Source organism: Protopterus annectens, chromosome 6.part0 (assembly GCF_019279795.1).
Source record: "Protopterus annectens isolate FY-2018-M chromosome 6.part0, PAN1.0, whole genome shotgun sequence".
Classification (NCBI taxonomy): Eukaryota; Metazoa; Chordata; order Ceratodontiformes; family Protopteridae; genus Protopterus; species Protopterus annectens.
The window spans coordinates 1876405892-1876431345 of NC_056737.1; the positions used below are offsets into that span (position 1 = coordinate 1876405892).

The 25454-nt window shown below is 37.1% G+C and overlaps 1 protein-coding gene across 1 annotated transcript in view; it reads left to right on the forward strand.

The window, feature by feature from the left end:
* The first annotated feature begins 484 nt into the window (after positions 1–484).
* ZNF804A (zinc finger protein 804A) overlaps positions 485–25454 on the forward strand; it is a 1529955-nt gene continuing 1504985 nt past the window's right edge. Inside the window, exon 1 of the mRNA XM_044075213.1 lies at positions 485–1076. Coding sequence (XP_043931148.1) covers positions 966–1076 — 111 coding nt within the window. The 5' untranslated portion in view covers positions 485–965. The remainder of the gene's footprint in view (positions 1077–25454) is intronic.

A 25454-nucleotide genomic window follows, 5' to 3' on the forward strand; every position in this document is an offset into this window, starting at 1 on the left:
TATTAGTATGTCAGGACAATTCATAGACAAATGCATTTTTTATTTATATTTTCCACTTTCTAGATAGAGCTTCAAAGACTGGCACATCACTGCAAATACTTGCATGATATTAAAACATCAGTTTATATCTAAACTACTTCCACTAGACGCTAAACAAAACTAATTTTCCTAGTTTTTTTTTTTTTATCCGTAAGCTAACCCTGATGAAAAATATGTTTTATTTAAGTTATTGGCAACTGGATCCAAGACTAGGCTTGCAAACGACGTAACCAGCAGGAAGATGCAGGAAAATAAAGCGAAGAAACCGAGCAGCAGCAGCAGAGACAATGAGCTATTAAAATGCTGTCACGTGAAGTTTATTAGAGGCCAACGTTTAAATGGAGCTTTTCAAGTGATGCCAAGCAATTGATTCTTGCAGCCAAAGTACCTGAGCTCCCTTCAGCATCAGCAGCCTCTCTCTCTCTCTCTCTCTCTCTCTCGACTTTTTTTTTTTAATCTGTTGCCCACCTCCTCCTCAGACTTGCAGAGCCTGGCTGCTGAGAGGCTGAGTCAGTAATGTGAACAAGGCAGCGTGTGACAGATGTACAGTACTGCGCTGACAGCTCTCTGTATCACACTAGTGGCTGCTTGCCATTGGCTCGGTGCACTGGACCGGCAATGCTCTACGTATAATACTATGCCCGTTGGAGACAGCAGCCCAGATTCCTTCAGCTAAGATGCTGCTGCTGTTACTACTACTGCGATGCTGGTCCACCACAAGGAATAGGGAGTCAGGGGTCCATGGATAGAGTGTAAACAGATAGACGCCTTCTTTCTTTAGACTGGCACAAACCGAAAGGCGGAGCTGCAGATACTACAGCTGGAGTGCGATTTAAGTGGAAATTTAGAAAAAAAATCAAGCATTTCTTTGCTGATCTCTTAACAAACTGCATGCACACTTTGCGTGTGGCAGCTTCGACTCTCTTATGGCGTGTTACTATATTGTTATCAGTTCCACACACCTAAGCAACGGCCACTTCCGCAACATCAAGGGAGTTTTTCGGGGACCCCTCAACAAGAATGGGAACAAGACACTGGTATTTATCTCATATTTTGTTATAAACATATATATCGTGATTGCTTTGTTTATAGTGGACTGTGAGAAACAAACTTGTGTGAGGAGTGTCTTTTTTAACTATAGTGTAATGGTATCGTACCGCATGTGGCATCCAGTTCGTTAAGCATCTCTTTTAAGTGTCGTCTCTTGCTTTCCATAGTTTGCTGATTGCAATACACTAACGATGGCATGATTTAGATTTTTTTTATTTTTGAATGAAAACTGCAAAAGTATTTATAATCGATATCTTCCTTACAGCCTAATAGCTACACCAGTTTAATTATCTCAAGAAAAGTCTTGAATATGGATAATTGCCACTTTGTTTAGTAGGGTCACTTGTGCCACTAATTCTAGATTGTGATGTGTGCATCAAATCTATGAAAAAGTAAATTATAAAGCGGGCTTCCATGCAGCAATCTAAATTGATTACCGACACTTAAATAGCTTCTTGTTAATTCATTCTTTAGGCAGCATGTTTTGGCCCTTTGCCTGGGGTTGACATAGTTATACACTGCATATCTCTGGGTGGTACCTACTCAAGGAAGAAAGGATGCAAAATATGTAAGAGTTACTTGGAGTGTATTTTGATTTCTAGCAGTATCTGCAATTATATGGCTGATTCTTTTTTAATTCATCCCAACTGCTTGTTTAACGTTAAATGTGAAAAACGTACATTATTCTAGCAAGTATGGGTTTGGATGCTCAAATAGTTCAATATGTGGACAGCTGAAATGTTCAAAGCCAGCTGATCCTGCTGGCAGAAGTGATTATCCCTCCTGTCTGAAAAGTACAATACTATGACTGCCAACACTGCAGTACATCACGGAACTTCCGATACCTAAAGATAAACGTTTTTGTGATTTGCACTTGCTTTGATACTGACTGCCTCTGTTTAGAGGCTGGAATAAACACGCCACTAAATACTTTGAAAAGTTACAACTTGTGCGTGATTTGCAGCTCCGGATGATTAGCGTAGTGCCGTTTAAGTCAGTATTTGTCGTATTCTTTGTCATATATTCTAATATACAAAAACGTATTCGAATTGTCACCTGACTATAACATACACGTAGCTAAGAAGTCTGAACCTTTCATGTGATATACTGTATTCTGGAAAATAAACTGTGTCGGTGGAGATGTTAAAAGATAGGAGCTCAGTGCATACGGAATCTTTTTATATTACTCTCTGTTAAAAAAAAAAAAAAAAAAAACAAGTATTGTGCGCAATTCCTGTAAAAAAATTAAGATTATTCATTATGTTGGTGAATGTTTCATTCTAAGTCTAAAATTATGTGGACACAAACCTGCTGTTTTTAAATGTTGCTATTGATCTGCATGTTTGCTGACAAGAGAATGCACATGCAGCTTGACCTTAGAGAAGGCAAAAGATACAGAAACTAGTTAAAAGTGACTAGTAGTAAAAATAACATAATGTCCGAAAACAACATATTTGCCTAATTAAATATAAAGTTAATGGTTTAAAGAAAGCTAGAAGTCAACCACTGTCATCTTAGGGTTAGCACTCCTGTCTTTATGTTGTACCAATTTTATCACTATCATTTTCATAAAACACAGATCTTAATTTTTAAGAAGTTACTTATTCTTGTGCCTTTTAATGGAAAACATCATCTTCCCCTATGAACGTCAGATCATTATGATGTACTGTGCATGAAATGCAAGATGTGAAGAAATAACTAAATAAATGATATGAACAGATGTTAGCAATAAAGAAAAAGAAACATCATTATAATAATCATTAACAAAATACTGTGATGCTGGGAAATAATGAAGATCTGTGACATATAACTTTGTTTGCATTCAGATATAATGAAGTTTAGAGTCTGTCTTGGGATTTGGAGATTTTTCTAAACTTGAGCTATTGATCTCAACTACGAATCCGTCTGAACTGTTCCAGTTCTTGTTGTGCTTTCAAATAAATCCATACCAGTAATGTTTTACCTAATTGACTTTGGTATGAGACTGTTCCTTCGGGGTTCTTGTATTTTGTCAATTATTTTTCATAGTCATCAATGTATAAGAAAAAGTGAAAGTGAAATATTTTGATATTGTCTTCAGTCATGTAGAACTTTAACAATAACTGTTTCTTACTTCTCTGACTTGCTTTACTGAAGTCCTTGAGTGTAAATGTATTTTATTTAGACTTGCTTCCTGAATATGAACTTAGTTGTGTTAGTTCAGCTAAAGGCAAAAATAGATCCATACATTAATACTAGGCTAACCGCCCTTGTGGTCTATTTTAAGCCTAGCTAATTGCCATATGTAAGGGTCAAACCCTGTACCTTGTGTCTGTAAGATAAACACCTTGACCATTATTCTTACAATAGCTTCAAAACTGTTGAGGAGTCAAAAAAGTTTATAATTTTTTAATGACCAACATGTTGCACTTGAATCCCTTAAAGTCAAAGAATATGTGAGGGTGGTGTAAATACTCATTCCTGTTTATGATCACATGTTTTCTATGTGTGTATGCGCATGCATGTGTACATGCATGCACATGTATGTGTGTTCACAGGCTCACATGTTTATAGGCATGCACATGTACTTTGAACACATGCTGTGTATTGCCATCACTTTTGAAGTTAAGCTGCTGTTGGTTAAGCTTTATATCCAGCTGGCATTGGAAGCATAAGTCAAACATGCTTACTTCACTAAAGCAAAAATAAATACAATAGTCTGGCTGATGTATTTTTTGTAGCAACTCAGTATTTTGATATTCCATAAGAAATGTCAGCAGTAGTTTATAAACATAGAAAGGGATGTTTCTTATGTACTGCAAACAACTTCCTACATCTGGATCATCACTAGGTGATTCTTGTGGTGTATCTTTTCTGTCTAATCAGATGGCTGTCATAATGTAGCTTTGTCATACACATTAAATTGAAAGATGATTTGTAATTTATGGCTATATGATATGCATTTTAGTGAATGATGGACTGGCGGGTTACAGTTGTATCACATGAATTACAATAGATAATAAACTGGTTGTACTGACTCAACATTCTGAAGTTTATATGCTGAAATTTCCACAAGGATAATGCTTTCTGATTTCAGAAAAATACTTTGTGGACACTTTCCAGTGAATTATTATTGTCATATTCTGCAAAAAAGATTTACATTTTTTGGGGCAAAAAGACAACCAGTTAACAACTAGAAAATGAGTGGACTACTAAAATAATTCAGCTTGTGTTATGCCAGTGTTTTGCTAAGGGCTCAAATATTGCATGTTGTTTAATGTTTCACATCCTGAATTTCTTCAGAAAAAAAATCCTGTCATGTATTTCTATAGTAAACTGTATGGAGAAAACTTGTATGAGTCTGTTTCAAAGAAGATATTCTGGCACTGAATGATATACATTATTAAATTAAAAACAGAACCACTTTACGATAATTTGTTCATCTAATATTTTGTTTAACCAAGTATGTGATGAATTGCTAGATTTACTATGATAGCGTATTCAAGTCCATGTTTGTTTCAGTTCAAAATGGCTCAGGGTGCAATTGCCCCATCACAGTTTTCCTAACATTGTGCTACCTTGCTACTTGACTGTAGTTAGTATTTATGTTGGTCTTGCTAAGCTTATCAGAGGAAGAAAAGACAAATACAGAGGATCATTTATGTGCTACTATGTCACTTGCATTCATATCAATTACTCTTTCATACCCTTTGTGCACACGTTTTCCCATAAGGAGTCATGAGTACTTGCATTCTACACTAATATTCCATTTAGTCAGGCAGTCATATTCTAAGCTTTTGCAATGTGTGCAATCCTATCCCTGTATGCTTTCATTATGCCATATGTCATACAAATTTGTATTTCTGAAATGATGGCTATGTACTTCTTTTTTACATACACTAATAACCTGTCTGTTTGATCCCCCAAAATTCTTGAATTTATTACACATTTCTGTTGATGTTCTCTTTGCTGGAGTACACATCCACCTACCCATCTGATATGAAGTCACAGTGCACTGGAAAATTCTATTGTATGGTATCAGCAAAGCACTAAAATAGAAAGGGGGTATATGCAGTAATACTGATGCAAATCTGTGTATTCCTAAGATCTTGTTTATTGCATTACAACGACCACACCATTACCTATCAGCAGCCCAATAATTTTAAGCTTGAGTGCCCTTCCATTAATATCAGACACAGCATTTAAACACAATGCTTTAATTAATAGCATACTATGTAAATTATGTTGCTTAGTATAGGTAATTGCAATGACAGTGTTGTTCTTTTTCTTCCTTTTATAAGCTGATTAAGGCAGAATACATCATTTTTATTTTATTCAAAAAAGGACATGGCAAAAGCTTTCTAAAATTTGTATACAACAATGATGCATATATTGCCTTGGTTTGGATGTAGTGTAACCAGGTTTGTTTATGTAAATGGTATTTTTCTGGTTTGCAACTTGAGGTCAGTAGGTTTAAATTTGCACGGATAAAGAATGAGCCTCAACATTGCATGTTTGCGTTGCCCTATTTGCCTGCATTTATTAACTACATTTTTTTAAATTGTAACACAAAAATTCTTATTATACTCTTAAATGTGTACCATTGTCTGAGTTATATACACTTCTAGTACAAAAGACCAATTTTGAAATGGTTAAAGTTTATAATTGTTCAATGCAGAATATACATGCAAAGGTATAAATTAGTGATTGTGCAGTATATCACTGTGCTTAGAAAATACACTATGAAACATGCTTAGGTTAAGAAAACAGTTAGTAAGTAAACATACAAAAATGTGATCTTATCTACTAGATGAGGTGCAATTAAATTAGCTAATTAGAAAAAAAATCAATTAAAAGCAAAAACAACAGCTGATAACATTTTAAAAATGCGTAAAGTCTGGCCTGTCAAACATGTACCCACATTTCTAACAGCTATCACATTTTAACTACAAGTCACTGGCTTTAATTTAGATGGGATGTCATCTGGTTGGGTTGTGATCCATGAAGTTCAACTACCCTGATCTCTATTTCTCACAGAAATGACTACCAGTGTGGTATCTATATGGACTCCAGTAAGGATTCTTTAATTTTCTCCATGTTTTCATGACCGTGGAGTTGGTATGTATAAATATGTCAACTCTGGGCGTTACCCACTCCAAACCATCACTTGTTTTTTATCTGGACAAGGATAGATGAGTTATTTTCATCTGACGCTAACCTTCTTCACAAGTAACTCAAGTTATAAAAGAAGCCTCAAGAAATGTATTATAGATGGCAATAAAGACTGACTATCTCAGTGGTGCACAAACTGATGATTGTATATAATGTATAAAAAAAGCTGTATTTTTCATTATCATTTAAAACCTTAATACTATAATTTAATGATGACTGTTAAGCATAATTTATGTTTTTTAACCCCATAAACAATTAGATTAGTTATTTATACAATTTGTTAAATGGCTCAGACCACCGATTGCAAAATATAATTTTCAGACTTGACCTGGAATAATTTGTCCAATAAATGGAAGCCTACCAGAAAAACTATAGATTGGTTGAACAGCACTGTGTAGCAGAATTAGGACAAAAACCAGAAAACATTTTAAAAACAAACCACCAAGGTCTTAGTAAACAGTTATAATTATCATCTTCTTTCCAAGCAATCACCACTAAGAGTTTCCAGTAAGCATGTTCCAAAGCAAACCAGAAGAGTTTTTCAATATGATAGTGTAACACAACATAGAGCAAAAAATGTATAGATACAGTGTGTACTCCATCTTGCATATGAAATGGGTCGCACATGAGCAGAGGATTAGCAGTGAAAATCATTCAGCAGAAATCTAGAAAATGTTTCTTTGAACACTGAGTCATCATCTGTATCCATAGGGGCACTGATAACTTTTTTAGTCCTATGGAATAATGGATGGCAAAGACTTGTCAGGCATATGAAGCCTTCCTCTCAAAAAAAAAAAAAAAAAAAGTAGTAGTTCTACGTTCCTTGATCTGAGAACCCACATTTCATTTCTTTTTTGTTTGCTTGTTTTTTTTCAATCAATTTGAGAAGAAATTTGCTGTTAATTAAAAAAAAATGTCTAGAGAGATCTCATCTGCAGGATGTCATTTTTGACTGAAAGAAACTGAATAGGGAGTTATTATTCAGTTACTCATTTGTTATGAGCTTGTACTTTTAAATATAATTATCTACTGGTTTTTCTATTGTATCACACACTCAATGAAATGCGAAAGAATGGCATTCATTTTCAGTGTGGGAGATATTTCTGTAGTTCAAAAGATTAGATTACAATATAATATTTTCCCTTATATTGTAATAAGGCTTGGGTTGTATACAAAGCAGTATGATTATTCTAAGGTAACAAGTAAAAAAGTAGAAGAAATTGTTTATTTTCCTAAATATTCTGCCAATAATGCATTTGCCACTGCTAACTGTTCTGGAAAGAAAACTGTTATCATCTTTATCATTTTATCATCTTGATCTGAAGCATGTGAATTCACTTTTTTCTAGAAGCATGTTACTTGCCCTTTTGAAAATGGTAATATAATACATACACAAACATGTCGATACACACACACACACACACAAACACACACACACGCACACACACACACACACACACACACACACACACACACACACACGCACATACACACACTCGCATGCAGACATGAACTAAAATGCACATCAATGTATAGATATATTTATAAGATTTACTGAAATAAAAATATCTGAAATATGGTAAAAACAGTGTGTGTGTGTGTGTGTGTGTGTGTGTGTGTGTGTGTGTGTGCTTCTTTGTGTATTTATTTTCTGGCTTTTATTATCTTTTATTTTTAGCTTCTTTTCTTTTCTGATCAACTGTTCTATAAGCTTTCAATGGCTGTAGTATGATATATCTGGTCTGAAGTCTGAACTAAATGAAAATATTTACAAGTTTTATAGCATGATGAAAAACAGGAATGCAGTTCAGCACCTTAGCTTCCCAAAATGATTGCAGCTCATAAAAATGCTGTCATTTAGAATGTCACATATTTGCGCTGCTTCCATATTTTACACGCATATAAAGACAGTTCTCATCCTATTGTGTGTAGGTCTGCTTAGAAATTAAAAAAAAGTGTCTATATTAGAACATCGAAGTTTCAAAACTTCGAATGTTCTAATATCGAACCCTATTCAGTGAAAGCTGAAAATATCGAAGCAACAGAAAACCAAATTTTTTCCTAGGGAAAGAATTTGGTTGTCTGTTTCTGTTGCTTCGGTATTTTCAGCACTGTGCTGGAAAGTTACGGGTCGGGTTCAAGTAATTGTGTGATTGAGTGCGGGTTAGGGTAGTTAGGATGCGGGTTAGGTATGTGTGTGATTGTGTGGACGTGAGGGTTAGGGCGGGTTAGGGCATGGGTTAGGTATGTGTGCAATTGTGTGAATGTGAGAGTTAGGGCGGGTTAGGTGAGTTAGGGTAAGGGCACAGGTCAGGTAAGTATGCGATTGTGTGGACATGAGGGTTAGGGTGGTGTAGGTGAATTAGTGTTAGGGTGCGGGTGAGGTGAGTGTGCAATAGTGATGGACCTTAGGGTTAGGGTTTGGGTTAAGGTAAGTGGATAGTTAGTGGTGTGTATATAGTTTAGTGTAGGGTTAGGTGTAAGATTTTAGGTGTATATGTGTGGATTGCTGTTTGTTTGGTGTGCTTGTGTTGTATGTATGTGTTTTGGAACAGCAATTTTTTTCCCTAGGAAAAAATTTGCTGTTCTGTATGTTCAATGTTTTCAGCTTTCACTGAATAGGGTTCGATATTAGAACATTCAAAGTTTTGAAACTTCGATGTTCTAATATAGACCCAAAAAAAACATGATTCCTTAGTACAATGACTGATAAATTCAAACCTTTAAGGAAATAAAATGCACCAATGCAGCAGCATACATTTCATCATGTTGAAGTAAACAGAAGATGTGCGTGTTGGATCAAGTTAAAGTAATCAAGGTGGAACAATTTCTGAGTTTAATTTGAGTGAGCAATAGCCAAAAGAGCTTGTGAACTATGATTATTTTGTTGCTTTCCTGTAAAAGATGTTTGTCAATGCAGGCGGGAATGAAAACAGAACAGGGTGTCATGATGGACAAAGCACAAACATTAATGTTAGAAAAGGGTTTTTAGGGCTAAAAAGAATGAAACTAGCTTGGAAAATGTTAAAGTCCATATCAAAATCAAATGTATATATTAAAATTTGAATCTTTATTGGAGACATACGGCCAGATTCTAAGATTTTAAGTCTGCCCTGATTCTGAAAGACTTACTCTGAGTGAAAGTGACTTACATCAGTGTAAGGCCTTTCTATAAACATGGTTTCACTGGGGCCAGATTCCAGAAGGTCTGTTCTCAGTGTAAGTCATCACTGACACTGAGTTCAAGTTTTTTGGAACCAGGCCCTCGGAATGGAAAGTATTAATATAAGAAGTAATTACATTAGGAAAGTAGCATGAAAGAATGCAGGGATTTGTTTACATGTGCTGTGAAGATATTTTTTAAATAATGCTGCTCTGCTCAGTGGTGACAAACCATGTCATTAAAATATAACATCCTAAACAGCAGTCCTAGAAGCCCTGAACTATAAATTATTTCTGATAGATTAGAAGTTGTACTTTCAGTTAAGAACAGGTGTATATTAAGAGAATTATGTGACTCATTTATTTACTTGTGAAGTTCTTTCCTTTTAATCCAAATGTGCAAGTTTCAGTCATTTAATTTATTTACTTAGTTATTGACATTTGATTACAGGGGAAGTCTGATAGAGTAGGAGTCTGTTTTCAGTGGAGGCCTGGGGGTACAGCTCCAAAGTATTACAAAACACTCTAACAATATTAATTTTACAGCCTTTGAAATATTAGAAAAAAAAAACAAAAAAAACAAATACAGTTTAAATAATTATACCAGAGAGAAAGCCTGGGGAGAGAATTTGAAAGAAGTAAGGATGTGAGTGAAGAAGGGAGAATAAGGAGATATAGGATATGAATAAGTATTTGTCCATATTTAGGTATATAGTTCATCCTTTTGTTGAGCAATAACAGTAACAGCTTTTGTCTAGGAAGTCCTTCAGAATGGTTTTGAAGGATGGGAGGGGGGTATTGACCTAATGGATAGAGATAAGGAGTTCCAGACCTGATGTTTCCTGGTATGAGTGCAGCCAATGCCCAGTAGATTTGACAGGTTTGTGGACAGACAGGAACTTTGAGTCACTGGATTGTAATAACCGACTAGGAACATTTGCGTAGAATGTTATTTAGTGCCAGACAAGCAAATGGATTCTGGATAATTTTATAGGTGGTAAGAAGCTGTGTATATGTTAGTTGATGGGTAGTTCTAATCAGTTTAGACTTTTTAGTGCTATACAGTGGTGAGTTTTGAAATGGGATGTTTGCAAATTTGGCAACTTTGTTATTGCATTGCTCAAGTATTGATTTTTTGATATGCTTGAAGGTTAGTAAGGATGGGATCACCAATAGGAAATGTGGGGAAGAGATAAGTAGTGGCAAGGGTAGCCTTAGTTGTGGTGGTGAGAAATTTTTGGTGCTATAAATCATTCCTAGTTTTTTATGCAATTTTGTATTCCCAGAAAAGGTCAAAACACTAGAGATGAAGAATGGAAGATTCAAGCTTATTATATTTAGATGGAGAATGAATGCTGAAAAAATATATAAGGGAAAGGAAAAAGTGAAAGACTTAAAGATTAACTACTGGGGTGGCAATAAAGAATAACACATAATGAATGTTGTTTTCTATGGCTAGAGGAGCAGAGAAGGTTGACCAGATACTGAGCATACAGAGCTGAAATTAAACAATTAGAAGTTTTAAGAAAAGACTATATAAAAAGAGAGGACAAACAATGTGACAGCAGTTATTTATTTTATTAACTGTGGAAGCCCAGCTGAAAAAGTCTAATTTTCAGTTGTAATTGGCACAAGAGACATTAACACGCAGAGTGGTAAGGCACTTAATGTTTTCGTATTCTATGTTGGATCAGGTTTAAAGAGTTTTAGATATATGAGATAAGAAGAAAGGTGGATGTGGTGAGGAGTATGAAAATGTTGAGGCAGATGACATTTCCATATAAACAGTGTGTGAATATGTAAATGTTTAACTGTAGAAAGGACAGACATAGATCAGAGAGTTACCATGCATGGATCGACCTTAGTGAGTATCTGAGATGGGTGGGCAAACAATTGGGCACATGATACAAGTCTTCTAAGTGGCAAGTTAATTCAGTTCAGAGGATAAAACTTAACTTATCTAACACAGTAGCCAAAGTCCTAGTACACATTTGACTGACTCTTTGGCACAGGCTGGCAAACCCCTAACTGTAACTTAATTAACTTATGTTTTATTGTTAGTCCAGGTAATGGACTAGCTGACCATAAAAAGATGTTATGGAGTGGTCAGTGCTGCGTCAATAATCCTGGAGACATGAATGACAGATAGACTGACTGCATGACAGCTACTGAGTGAATATCTGGTATTATTGCAGGTGGAGAAAGAGTAAAGGAAACATGCTTCCTGAACAGTGCTCACTCTGCAGTTGGCTAATATTTGTATGCTTAGAAACATTCACAGTCATGGCTACAGTAAATTTGGAATTGCCTATGCATTCAAGCCTGCTGCTGGGACCAGTTATTCTTACTTAAAAATTCTTGTACTTTATAGGATCAAATCACCAGTTATGTCCATAGAACCACTATGTAGTTCCCTAGCCCTGATTCCACCCTTAAATGTGGTTGCTGTTGATCTAGAGAGGGTGAAGCTAGACCTCCAGATCTTTGGAAAGAGTGTTGCCTTACTACTACACATGGCAAAGCACACTGGTGAAAAGAATACGGGGACTAAACTTCCTTCATGGCTGCCTGAAGTGTGCTCTTCTGGTTGCCTGTCTCAAAAGAGGCCTTGAGGCTGATGACAGATAACTTGATTGCCCACATGATCAAGGGAGAAAAAGATTAAAAATAAATCTGCAATGGAAATAATCATGCAGCCAGAGTAGCCTGTAAGAGATAAGGCAAAATGGGCTTTGGAAGGAGGGCCTGGGAAACTGCTGCATACTTCTGAATTGCAATCCTTTATTTATAGTGCACTCAAAAATAAATTTACAGCTGTGCTCTGCTAAGATCTTACGCTGTGTTTAAGTCTATGGCTGGATGTTAACTTCAGAAGCAGCCAAATGAGGTTAATGTCTTTACACAGAAAGCTAAGTGTTGCATACAGATCTGAGAGGTATAAATGGACTTAGCACTTAAAAATATGTTAATGTCAGGACTAATACTTCACATTTGGCATTGCCTGAAATACACACATTCTCACACAAAAAAAATATATTATTTGCAGTGTTCTCCCTGCTTGCATGGTGCCTGTGTGTATAGACTTGATCGTCTATCATGTGTGTGCAACTAGGAACTAGATGACCCTGTGGGAAAATTCCCTCCCAGAAGGCTTTGGTGTAGATCATATAGGAAGTCAAATGTGTGAGTCTCAAGGGCTTCCTTGTTGTTGTATTGACAGATTATAAATAATGCACTAGGCATTAAAAAATACATGGCAGTTCATGAGTTGAAGCTATTCCTGTGGATATACCCCCAGTAGATCTGGGCCACTAATGGCCTTGATGGTAATATGCATGGATGCAGTACATGGCTTTCAGGACTTCTGGAAAATGGACTATGTCATAAAATGCACACATGGTATTGGTTCTCTCTTCAGGAGTCATTGAGAATCAAATACACTCCACCATTTTTTCAAATATACAGTCAAGGAGATGGTTTAAGGCTTGTGAAACTGATTCCTGTCATATCTGTAACGTGTCACCAGTAGGCTGCTGAGATGTTCCTATGACCGTTTTTTAAAACTAAACACAGCTTAATATCAACAGTAATAGGCATACCATGCAGTGCCCTCCATTTTGCTTGTAAGCAACACAGTTCAGCTAGGTCACTGACAGTCTCCCTCTCCACATGCAAATAATCTAGATTCTGCTGGTCAATGAGCAGAGAGTAAGTCATATAATACCTCTACCTCCACTTGCCTTGACACCCAGCACTGCAGGTGCTAGCATCAATGATGGTTAGTAACACATGCTGAAGAGCTACAACTGCTTCTATTTCTAGCACTTGGCATCTCAGGTACACCATAATTCTCAGTGTAAAAACTTGTATGTACCATAGGACAGCACACCCGTTTTATATAATTCTGAATCAGTCAGCCATTTTGGATTCTGTCATCTGCATGCATCATTTGGCTCATCTGCTTAGCGTTTTTTTATTTTGATGCCATTATGCACTTGTTGGCAGACACAGCATATTGTGCAATTTTTGCCCTTGAACAACTGCACTGTGTATCAGGATAATTTGCTTCCTTTGCATTGACATTACCCACAGTAATTTGTGCTGTAAAATGTGCTAAATAAACATCTATGAATCACAAACAACATGCATCTCCAAGAATGCCAACCATAGCTGACTTTCAGATTTGTATCTGCTTGTATTAGATAAGTGAATGGGATTTCTAACCTTACTTTTATTGTTTCTTTTTCCCTAAAGCACCTGAAACCCCACCCTCTAAAGCTCTAACACCGACAACAGGCTAGAAGTCTTTCAGGCAAAGGTTACCATATCACTGAAAAAAGTAGCAGCTACACAAAAACCTGTCTATATGTTTATCTGCCTTAAGTACAAAGGCACTTTCAAAGTCCTGGGAATGTTATAGTTATTACAGACATTAAATGCATCTAATTTTAACTGAGGGAAAAAAGTCAGTTATTTAAGTGATATACAAAAGTACTGAGGTGAAGAAAAAGAAATATTATCATTTGCACAGCTGTGAAGCTTTGAAATTTGTGGACCATCCCCACTTTAATTTACCTAATATTACATTACAAGGATTTTCTTGATTACTACAACCTGCTTAGTTACTATTTCTTATTGTTTGTATCATTGTTAACGATTATCATTAAATAATTATTTGGCATTTTCGTGTTCTAACATTTATTTCCTGTGTGCTGAGTTTTCATACTTTGAAGGCATATACTGTATATGGAAAGAAATCAAATTATGGCACTGAAAAGCAAATAATGTTCTCTGCATCAAGCTAGGCTCAAGATTTTATTGGTTATTATATCATTTACTTTGTGGTACAAAGAGAGAGACAGAGAGGAAGAAACACGGCAGGACCACACACAGGGTAATCAGGGTAATCCATCTCTATGTATAATTGGTTTATTTTTATCTATCTATATATAACTATAAATTTCTACATGAGTCTGTTTCAGTTTTTTTCTCTCTTCTCTCTCTCTCTCTCTATATATATATATATATATATATAGGTTCATAGGTTCATAGGTTCATACTAGGCTATCTGCCCAAGGGCATTTATAAGCCTAGCCCATAGTTATGTGGCTTTCGCCACCCCTTTAGTTTGAATAAAAACTATGCCTATCATTTTGCTGTGCCTCTGTCAAGCAGTGACGCTGAAGTAATCCCTGGGGTATATCTGCAATCTCCCATCCATTGGTCAAGATTCCTCTTGAACAAGACCAGAGAGGTGCTCTGCCTCACATGTACCAGGATTTTGTTCCACAGCATAGGGAGTCTCTGGGTGATGAATCTGTCCCTCCAGCACGTTCTATTTATAACCGTGTCAAGGTTTAAGTCTCCGCCCTTGTGGTTCTGAGGGATCTAGATTTTTGAGGTGAAGCATATTCATCAAATCTGGGTTTGACATGGCCTTATATGTCAGGCACAGGTCACCTCTGAGCAAGCGGTATGAGATTGAATAGAGCTGGAGTTCTTTCAGTCGGGCAGCATAAGACATATTTTTGAGACCCTTTATCCTTTTGGTGAGGAACTTTTGGGGCCTTTCAAGCTGCAGCAGGTGTCTGGTCAGATACATTCGAACGGGCATTGTACTCAATCATAGGTCTAATAAGTGATGAGTACAGAGGGACGATGACCTCCCTTGATCTAGATGTGAATCCCTTCATGATCAGGTGGGTGATATAGAAGGTTTTCCTAACTACTTTAGCAACATGAGTGTCAAACGAAAGGCTACTGTCAACCTGGGTCCCCAGATCTCTGATGACTTTTTCTGTGCTCAGTGGATTGCCACCTATATGGTAGCTAGGGGTAGCCTTGTTTTTCCCAAAGGGTATGACTATGCATTTTTTGGCGTTTAACTTCAGGCCATGGCTCTGGCACCAGTTATCCATTTCTGTGAGGCCCTTCTGGAGGATATCTGTGTCAGATGTGTTTTCGACTATGGCGCCCAGTTTGCAGTCATCTGCAAACTTTGTCAGCCATAACCCTCCTGTGTTTGCTTGTACTTCAGAAAAGTAGATGCCGAACAAGAGTGGACCCAGGACTGAGCCCTGTGGGACACCACTTGTGACAGGCTTTGAGTCTGACATGGCTCCAGCAACTCTGACCCTGTGGGTTCTGTCACTTAGCCAGTTTGCAACCCATCTTGTGATGTATGAGTTTACATTCAAGCTGATGAGTTTTTCGATGATACCTGAGTGGGGTATTGTGTCGAAGGCCTTTGCCAGGTCGAGGTAGGCTGTATGGACTGCCTTTCCCTCATCAATGGCCTTGGTGACTGTCTCGAAAAAGTCAACCAAGTTTAAGAGGCAGGATCTGCCTTTGACAAAGCCAAACTGAGTTGGATCCAAAGTCTGCAAGTTCCCTATGTCTTTATTTATGAGTTCCATTATGATCCTCTCCATGGCTTTGCAGATAAGGCTTGTCAAGCTAATGGGGCGGTAATTTCCAGGGTCTGTGGAGGCACCGCCCTTATGAAGTGGGACCACAGTCGCCGTGCGCCACTCCTCGGGTACGTATCCTGAGGTGAGGCTAAGATTAAACAGCTGTCCTAACTGTGGGTTTAATTCCTCATTGAGTTCATGAAGCACACAGCCGGGGACACCATCCGGTCCCATGGATGCTGTGTTTTTGCCTTAGTGAGGGCAGTTCTCACCTGGGCGTTGGAGATGTTTGGGGGGCTACAATCCTCTGGAATAGATATCTCTCCTTTTGGGGGGGAGGGGGGGGAGAAGTTTGCACTGAACCTGTCAGCCAGTATGTTGGCAATGTGTGTAGGTTCAGTAATTTTCACATCATTTTGAACTAATTCTGAGCATATCTGGGAGTTTCCTCCTAGGTTTCTAACATAGCTAAAGAAGGCCTTATGATTCTCTTTAGAGTCATATATGAATGTGTATATGTGAGTGTGTGATTGATACACATGTATACATATATATATATATATATATATATATTTTTTTTTTACTTATACAAATGCGAAAAAATGTATACATATATATATATATATATATATAGAGAGAGAGAGATTTATACATGTTTGTATAAGTGTGTGTGTGTATATATATATATATATATATATATATATATATATATATATATATATGTATATATACATCTACACACACACACACACACACACACACACACACACACACACACACATCTCTCACACAACTGTGCAAGTGTATGTGAGTATGTGTGTGGATTTTTCACTGCCATAACATTATATTATTCACTTTTTTGATAGTTGCATCCAGATATAGCTGGTTTGAGCTTGGAACTAAATGAGAATATTTACAATTTTATAGCATGATAAAAACAGGAATGCACTTCTATACAGTATCATCCCCAAAATTATATCTTATAAAATTGCTGTTATTTAGAATATCATACATTTTTTCTGTTTTCTTATGACACTTATACATAAAATTAGTATTCATCTACAACCTCTTCTTGCACATGGGGTTCAGGTGTCACTTCTTCAATGACAATTATCTAGAGCCAAGGTCTGCCCCACCAGGTGCTAGCCATGCTGCAGTAGTTCTTCCACTCCACACACTTACGTATGGACAATTTAGAGTGTCTCATCCATTTACTGCATGTCTTTGGAATGTGGGAGGAAACCAGAGCAGCCAGAGGAATCCCACATGAACACATGGAGGGCATGCAGACTTCACACAGAAGAAACACCAGCCAGGAATCAAACTGAGGAACCACTTTCTATGAGGTTAGAACACTAACCACTGTGTCACTGTGCCACCATCTGTGTGTCACTCTGCCACACATAAAATTAATATGAACTTCCCAATTTCATTGCATAAAGGGTGAAGTTCTGAAGATCCCCCATAAGTGCTCAGTGGAGTAACCATTTTTGAGTTTGCCAACATTGTTTGAAATCTTTGGTTTAATAACTGATTTTAGGTCACTTTATACAAAAATAGACACATACACACACTACGCATGCGCTAATGTGCTAACACATATATGTGGCAGCAAATTAAGTCATCCTCTACATTTCTTAATTAGCTCTTTTACTTGTATGTTTCTCAGTTAATCGTGTCATGAAACTAAAATCCACACATAAAAATAATCTTTCTCCAGTTATTGGTATTAATCTCTGGACCGATGTATTAAGTACTGGGATAGTTGCTAATGGTGGAATTCCTTGGATTGAAGAGTACATTGGAGCTAGCAAGCCTTAATGCAGACTAATCCAAGATTAGTCAGGTATAAGCCTGCTTTGTAGATAGATAGTAAAACTTGGAAATAGGATTTTAAAATCCCATTCATGGAAAAGAATTTAAAATGTGTTCATCCCTTTTGTATTTTTTTTTTTTGTGTGTTTTCATTAATGACAGCAATGCTCCTTCACAGGAGGTATCACTGCTTTTGTTAGATAATCCCCTGTGTGGGTAATGTGGCATGGGTATTACTGAATGCAGTACTACCCTAGTATAAATTAACATATAAATAAAATAACTGCTGAGAGTAAACTATCAAATGTATCTTGTTTTGATTTATAGCTATAGTTCATAAAAGTATGTATTTCAGATAATTGTTTTGTGTCTGTTATGTGTGTTTTTTCTGTTTTACTACTATTTTTGTTTGCATTCATTAACTGTTTACATTCATGTATCGGCTTTCTCTATGGGCTTCTGCTGAAAATCAGCTTTGCTCAATTAGACGATCCTGGTCAACAAATGTGAAATAAATGAACTTTTATGTCTTAACATATACCTCATATATTCCTATTATGATATGTCTAGATGACTAACAAGCTTTTTGCTTGAGTTGAATTGCTCTAATTCAATGTCTTCCTAACATGTTACATAATGCAGTTACACATCAATGTGGACTGCTAGCAGTGTATTTTTAATGATCTCATTCTGATTTCCAGCAGTTTTATCATGGCTTGTTTGGCCTAAACACTTTAGAAACATTGCAGTCTCATGAAGTCAATACTTTTTGAAGATTTTATGCTTTCATATTAACATGCAAAAATCATGCAGTGTCTTCTTAACTTACTTGCATTGTTTACTTTTTTTCTTGTGCTTCTCTTTGCCCTGTCCCCATCCCAAATGTGAACTAACATCCCAAACAGATATGCTTGTGTCACCAAACACTTTACTTTTTATTTACCCTTTGCTGACCAGGTAAGTAGCCTTTTTCAGGGGACACTTTAGGTAGTGTTGCTATTATTAGGGGAAATTTGACCAGGGCAACAGGAAACTCCCCTTACTGCTTCCAGTAGGTGCCACAGGATCTTTTCTATCCACCTGAGCTACCACCAACTCAAGCAGATGGGATCTCGATTTAATATCTCTTATCTCTTCCAAAGGATGACACACTCCGGAGTTTCGCACCCTGACACACTCAGGAGTTCAAGCACCACCCCCCATGCTGCACTGCACTATCAACAATCAGTCTACCTGGTGTGGAAATTCAACCCACAGCCTTCTGCTCCAGAGGGGAGTGTGGTACCTGTTGTGCCACTGACACTGACTACACCTTCACTACTTTATTCAGAATACCATGTTTTCTTAAGATGTAATTTCATATATTCTAACAGTCCAACAAGGAACACTTCATCAGAAGTATTATTTTTCAACCTAATAAACTCACCTAATGGCAAAGGATGAATACGGTGGGGGAAAGAACACTAATGTCATGCAAAAAAAAAAGAATCATTTACAGATTTCTCCTTTCTAAAATGTTTAGACTTGATATTGTGACCAATTTCACCCTTAAATGTGATATCCAAAAATCCAGTTCACTATCCAATATTGCACAATTAAAATGTAAAGAAAAAAAGCCAGCACCTCGAGTGGTTCAAATGCATATAATTTATTGTATAAGAACTAGACCGGTTTCAGCTATTCAAGCTTTCATCAGTAGTTGAAAAACACAAAGACAAAGCTGCCCCTTATATATCCATGGGAAAGCAGTGACATCACTTCCTGTCAAGGAAGAAAAAACAATGATTATATCTCTTTTTGTAATTATAAAATTATAGCATATATAAAGCACATACAATATGTGTGCATAGATTTAAGTTGTCCATCAGAGGCTATACCAAACTATCCAATATAAATAAAGAAAATATAAATTAAAACAATACCTGAATGGATAAATATTGTCTAAGAATGAAGACAATAAACATCTGAAGCATAGTCAGTATTGTTGAAAAAAGTAAGATTTCCACTATAATCAAAAAATCTGGTTTGATGAGAAGAGACGATAATGACAAGTGCATGAAATATTAATAAAAAATCCTTTACATTTTGTCATTAAGTCCTGGTGGGGAAAGCCCACCCAATTTAATTATCCATCTTTTCTCTTTATTGTTGAGGATCTCATGCCATCCTGTTTTGAATGCCCTATTTCCAATGATATTATCAATAATACAGAAAGTAAATTTGGCCGTGGGGTGCTTTATGGTGTGTCTATATAAAGCATTTGTGGATCTGCAGTTCCTAATGTCCCCCAGATGTTCTGATATCCTTATGCGGAACTGTCTGGATGTTTGGCCTACATAGAAAGCCTGCCATGTGCAAGTAGCCAAATAAATAATCCAGTCAGAACTGCAGTTCCCAAAAATTGTCATATCATGTACCTGGCCAGTGTTCTTGCCAATAAAACTTTTTGTTTTAAATATATAATCACAAAAACTACAGTGGCCACAGGGATATGTGCCTACTAATTTGTCTCCTGTTAAGGTTCTTTGTATAGCAGTATTGTCATGATTAATGTTCCTTTTATAATAAGAAAAATAGGAACCTAATGTTTTGCCCTTCCTATAAGAAAAGTAACAACGTTAAAATGTATACCCCGATCATTGTTGTTTAGCATATCTACAAAATGAATACCCCTGGACTTTTCCCCTGCACAGAGAAAAAAACAAATCATCAATATAGCTGACATATTCTATTTGTACATCACAGAAGTCAATCCCAAACAAAATTCCTTTCAAATCCATTTATGTTTTAGTTCTGTCTATATGATAAACAACAATTGGGCCATACATTTCAATCATGCAATATTGGAAGGCCATACACAATGGGGAATTGTCTCCCTAAATGTGCACAGCATTCTGAACATATGTTCAATGTTGGTGTATGTCTGTGACAGTGTGAGTCTATATGCATTCTCTGATTTGGTCCACAGGCTTCATATGGGTATCTCTAGCCATAGTTCCAGGGCAAATCCTGCATCACCAATAAGATGTCACTGAACTTAATCACCCCACAAAAATCCTCTATAGAAGTCACTTGTTTGACAGATGTGAGAATCATGGGCACTATCTGGGGGTTGTACTTAATTGTGTATTACATCCTATGCAGTTCATACCAACTGCTTGTTGAAGAAGTGGAATCCCTTATGTCTGACATACTGTTGACTCTATGTCCTCAGTGTGGCTTTGATGCTCCTCCCTATACTGTAGCATGGCTATGTAAAACTGCTGTGGTTTGTATGAAGCAGATGGCTGGGATACACCTGCTGTGTAGCTTGTTGGTCACTGGCAGGTCCCTGTAGCAAGAAATGTAAGGAATATACATTTGTTTTTCCTCAAGAAAAGGTATTCCATGGAGCACCTTCAGTTTATCAGCTTTTCAGAATGAGGAACATTATGAGGTTGAGACCATATGATCGACATTCTGAAATGCTGAACTATTGGGATTGAGAACATGGTACAGTGGAGATCAGAAAATGTGCCCTTTTTGCCATTGTAATACAATCTTTATGTTGGTATATACAATTAACATGGGGTGTATAAGATGTGTGCATGTATGGGGGGGTTACCAACCTGTGCTGCTGCTGTTTTTATTTTCTTTTTTTGACATTTCAGGGTGTCATCATATACTCTTGACTGTATGAAGTTTGATGTTCTGAAATGTTGATGTAGAGAGGTAGATACATATTCCACATATCCCATGAGCCTGAATGTGCAGGTCGTACATGTATACCAACATTTGTGTGTTACCTCTGTCCAGACAGTACAGATTCATATTTTCATGTTATAGAGGGGATGCAATGTTAGGCATAGTCTGACCCTTGTATGGCATAGGGACAAAAATGCACACTTTGAGGTTACTACCTAAGAGGACAGCCTCAGACATGCATGTTTCTGCTAATCCTTCTGTTGACCCTAACATCTCAGCATGGTCTCTCTCTTCCTCTCCCTCTGTATTCACTTGGAAATGTGATAGGAAACATAGGTTTATACTAGGCTAACTGCCCTTGCGAGCCATTTTAAGCCTAATTATCCCTTGTGAGACTCCAACCCTGCACCTTGGGTTTGTAAGGCAAACACCTTAACCATTAGGCCACCCTCCAATGGATTTTATTTTGTTCAGGTACACTGGCAGTGATGGCTCACTGGACAGTTTTCATACATTTCTGAATCACTCTGCTATGTTGTTTTCTCTAATTTACATTTGCCATCATCCTGGTTATTATAACTTTGCTGATTTCCACTTCATTACCTGGTCATTTGCATACCATGTTTGCTGCAGTATTTCACAGCCTTGCACAATCATGCTGACAATATCACATAATTGCCTTCACAATATCTGTGACTATTCATTGTACATTTTTGCCTTGTGCATCACACTGTTTGTTTGGCCACAATATCCCTAATGGCATATCAGGGCTTCAGGTGCTAAGGGCATCTACACAAGGTCAATGTTTATGCAAGACTATGACTGATATTAATAGTCTGGGGCTTTGTATTTTCATAGAGGTAATCGGTGAAGAGTGGTGCTACATTGATATTACAAGTCACGGTCTTTCAGGATGAATATGTAAATGCAGAGGCCTTTTTTAAATATACCTCCTTATTGCAAAAGCTTAATATGCATAAGGCATAAATGATAGAGGGGCAGCTGATACGCACATAAGAGGCATTTGAGAGAAATGTTTCATTTTGAAGTCAAGGATGTGCTTGTGCATACACAGGCAGTCTACTGAAGGGGTCATGGGGGAAATGTTTCATTTGGTGTTAGGGATGTGCTTATGCATATATGGCAGACTACTGAAAGGGTCATTGGGGGAAATGTTTAATTTTGATGTCAGGGAAGTGCTTGTGTATACATGGGCAAAGTACTGAAGGGATCGGTGGGGAAATGTGACATTTTCATGTTTGTGAATACTTGGGCATATTGCTGATGGGATTGGTGGGGGATATGCATCATGTCAGTGCTTCTACATACATGGACATACTGCTGAAGTACTTGGTGGGAAATGTTTCATTTTGGCACTTGTGCATACCAGGACAAACTGCTGAAGGGATTAATGTGGTAATGTTTCATTTTGGTGCTTGCACATACCAGGACAAACTGCTGAAGGGATCAATGTGGTAATGTTTCATTTTGGTGCTTGCGCATACCAGGACAAACTGTTGAAGGGGATCAATGTGGTAATGCTTCATTTTGGTGCTTGCGCATACCAGGACAAACTGTTGAAGGGGATCAATGTGGTAATGTTTCATTTTGGTGCTTGCGCATACCAGGACAAACTGCTGAAGGGATCAATGTGGTAATGTTTCATTTTGGTGCTTGCGCATACCAGGACAAACTGTTGAAGGGATCAATGTGGTAACGTTTCATTTTGGTGCTTGCGCATACCAGGACAAACTGTTGAAGGGGATCAATGTGGTAATGTTTCATTTTGGTGCTTGTGCATACCAGGACAAACTGTGCAAGGGCTCTGTGGGGGAAATGTTTCAGTTCAGTGAGTATGCATACTTAAGCATATTACTGCAGGGATGGCTGGGGGCAAGTTTGTGGATTGCAACTCAGATATAAAAGATGAAGCACTGCATTTAACAATGAATGTATGTACCACTTGGATATTGGACTATGAATTGTAAGAACACCTCATTAGCATATGCTACTTTTCAAAGTGTCTTATTTGCATCTCATTATACTTAAGGTTGTGGTGGTGTAGTGGTTAGCATTGTCGTCTTACAGCAAGATGCTCTCCAGCTTGATTCCCAGCTGGAGTGCCTTCTGTGTGGAGTCTGCATGTCCTCCCCATGCAGGTAGGTGTGTGTGTGAATGGGTGTGCCTTCATTGAAGGTTGGGCGTCAGACTGGCATCTCAGCACCATAAAAATCTACTGCCAATCATAAGCGGACCGGCGTTCCGCTATGGCGACCTCTAACCAGGAAAAGCTGAAATATATTACTTAATTTATTATACTTAAGGCATTCCACATTAGCATAATTGCTCTCTATGAATCTCTCATTTAATAAGCTCATTTGTAAACATCATGGATACCCTTGTCACATTTGTGTAAATGGCTATGAATACTGGCCTATATTGTGCTCTTTAAAGGGAGTTTCACATTTTTCCACTATTGTACAACCATGGAATTAATTAATTTGGTGGTCTAAGTTTCATGTACTCAACAGGTGGCAGGGTATATGGTCTTGCCTCTTACAAAAATGCTTATTATGATCTGTGTGAGAGGGTTGTCAGTTAAGTGTGCTTTCTGGGTTATTACTGAAAATTGTTTTGAACGATTAGCTACAAGCCATTCATATGAAAAGTATTAATTTAGATAAACATATCAGCTATTCTAAAATCAAAACTCTGCTCAAGTTAGAATATACAAGAGTCATAACTAGTAACTTTCAGGAGTCCTTCTTTGACATCTTTTTTTATAATGGCCAGATAAAAGATATTCACCATGAAAACTTTAACTATTGGGAATGACTTTACAGTTCAGGAATTAAGGAACTTACTATCGCAGTTATCCCTAACATTACTGAGTTTTTGTATTGGTGTAGCTGTTATGTTTAACTCATTAAATGGTTCTTCCAATGAGGAAGGGATTTATGATTGTTCAAAAATGTTTTGCTACAATGTTTTTGATCATTTGCAATGCAACTTGCATTTGTACTACTCTTAGCAAATAAAGTGCTTTACTGGTTTGCTGAATGTAGTCTTTTGATTTCTCTCTTTTTTTACAAGTTATTTGATTAATATTCTAAACTTTCTACAGCTGTTTTATGGGTCTACTTTGATTTATTGAAAACTCATTTCACTGAATTTCAAAACACTCACACCAAATTGCTGAAAGCTCAAATCACTGAAAACTCATTTCACTGAATCACATTTCACTCAATGTAAGTACTGTTGGGGAAATAAAACATATATGCCCTTTTCCCCACTGTAGTGCAATTCTGGAGATAGTATATATAGATAGTTAAGGGGGGTGTGGGGGTATAGCCCCCCACCTACTTTTGGTTTTATATTGTAAGCTTTTACTGAAATAAGACTCATAAATATAAAAGCTAAGTACGTAGGGGGCTACACCCTCCACACCCCCCAATAAGGGGGAGCTGTGTCCCCCACCCCTCCAACTATATATACTAACTCCAGGATTGCACAACAGTGGGGAAAAGGGAATATACATTTTATTTGCCCAACAGTACTTACATTCAGTGAAATGTGATTCAGTGAAATGAGTTTTCAGTGATTTGAGCTTTCAGTGATTCTTTGAGGGTGAATTGAAATTCAGTGAAATGAGTTTTCAGTGAATGAAAGTAGACCCCTGTTTTACTTATCAAGTAAAATGAAAATAATGCAAGGATCTTAATTCTTAAGTTTCCTGTAAAGACAGCTGCTACATTTTATGGACATTTCCCATTTTAAATACAGAACGCTTATACACAATGACAGAATGACAATGAAATGAGAATGACAATGACTGCTCATTAGATATTTCTATTAAAGTCCTATATAGCTACTGGGTAAACTGAGCAATATAGTAAACAAGCAAGCAGGTAGCAATTGCTATTTGTTTCTTTTCTTGTTTCAATAAAGTCAGTTCCATACCTCTCAACTGTACAGAGTTTTGCAGAATGTCCAAGTTTTTGCCTCATATTTCTGGTCCGTTTTTCATAAAATTGTCGTTTTTTGGCAGATTAGTGGCACGTCATTAAAGGCTGAAGTTAGAAAATAATGAAAGACATTTGAGATTCAGACTTACACCCTTCAGAAAATTCATGCTAATGCAAA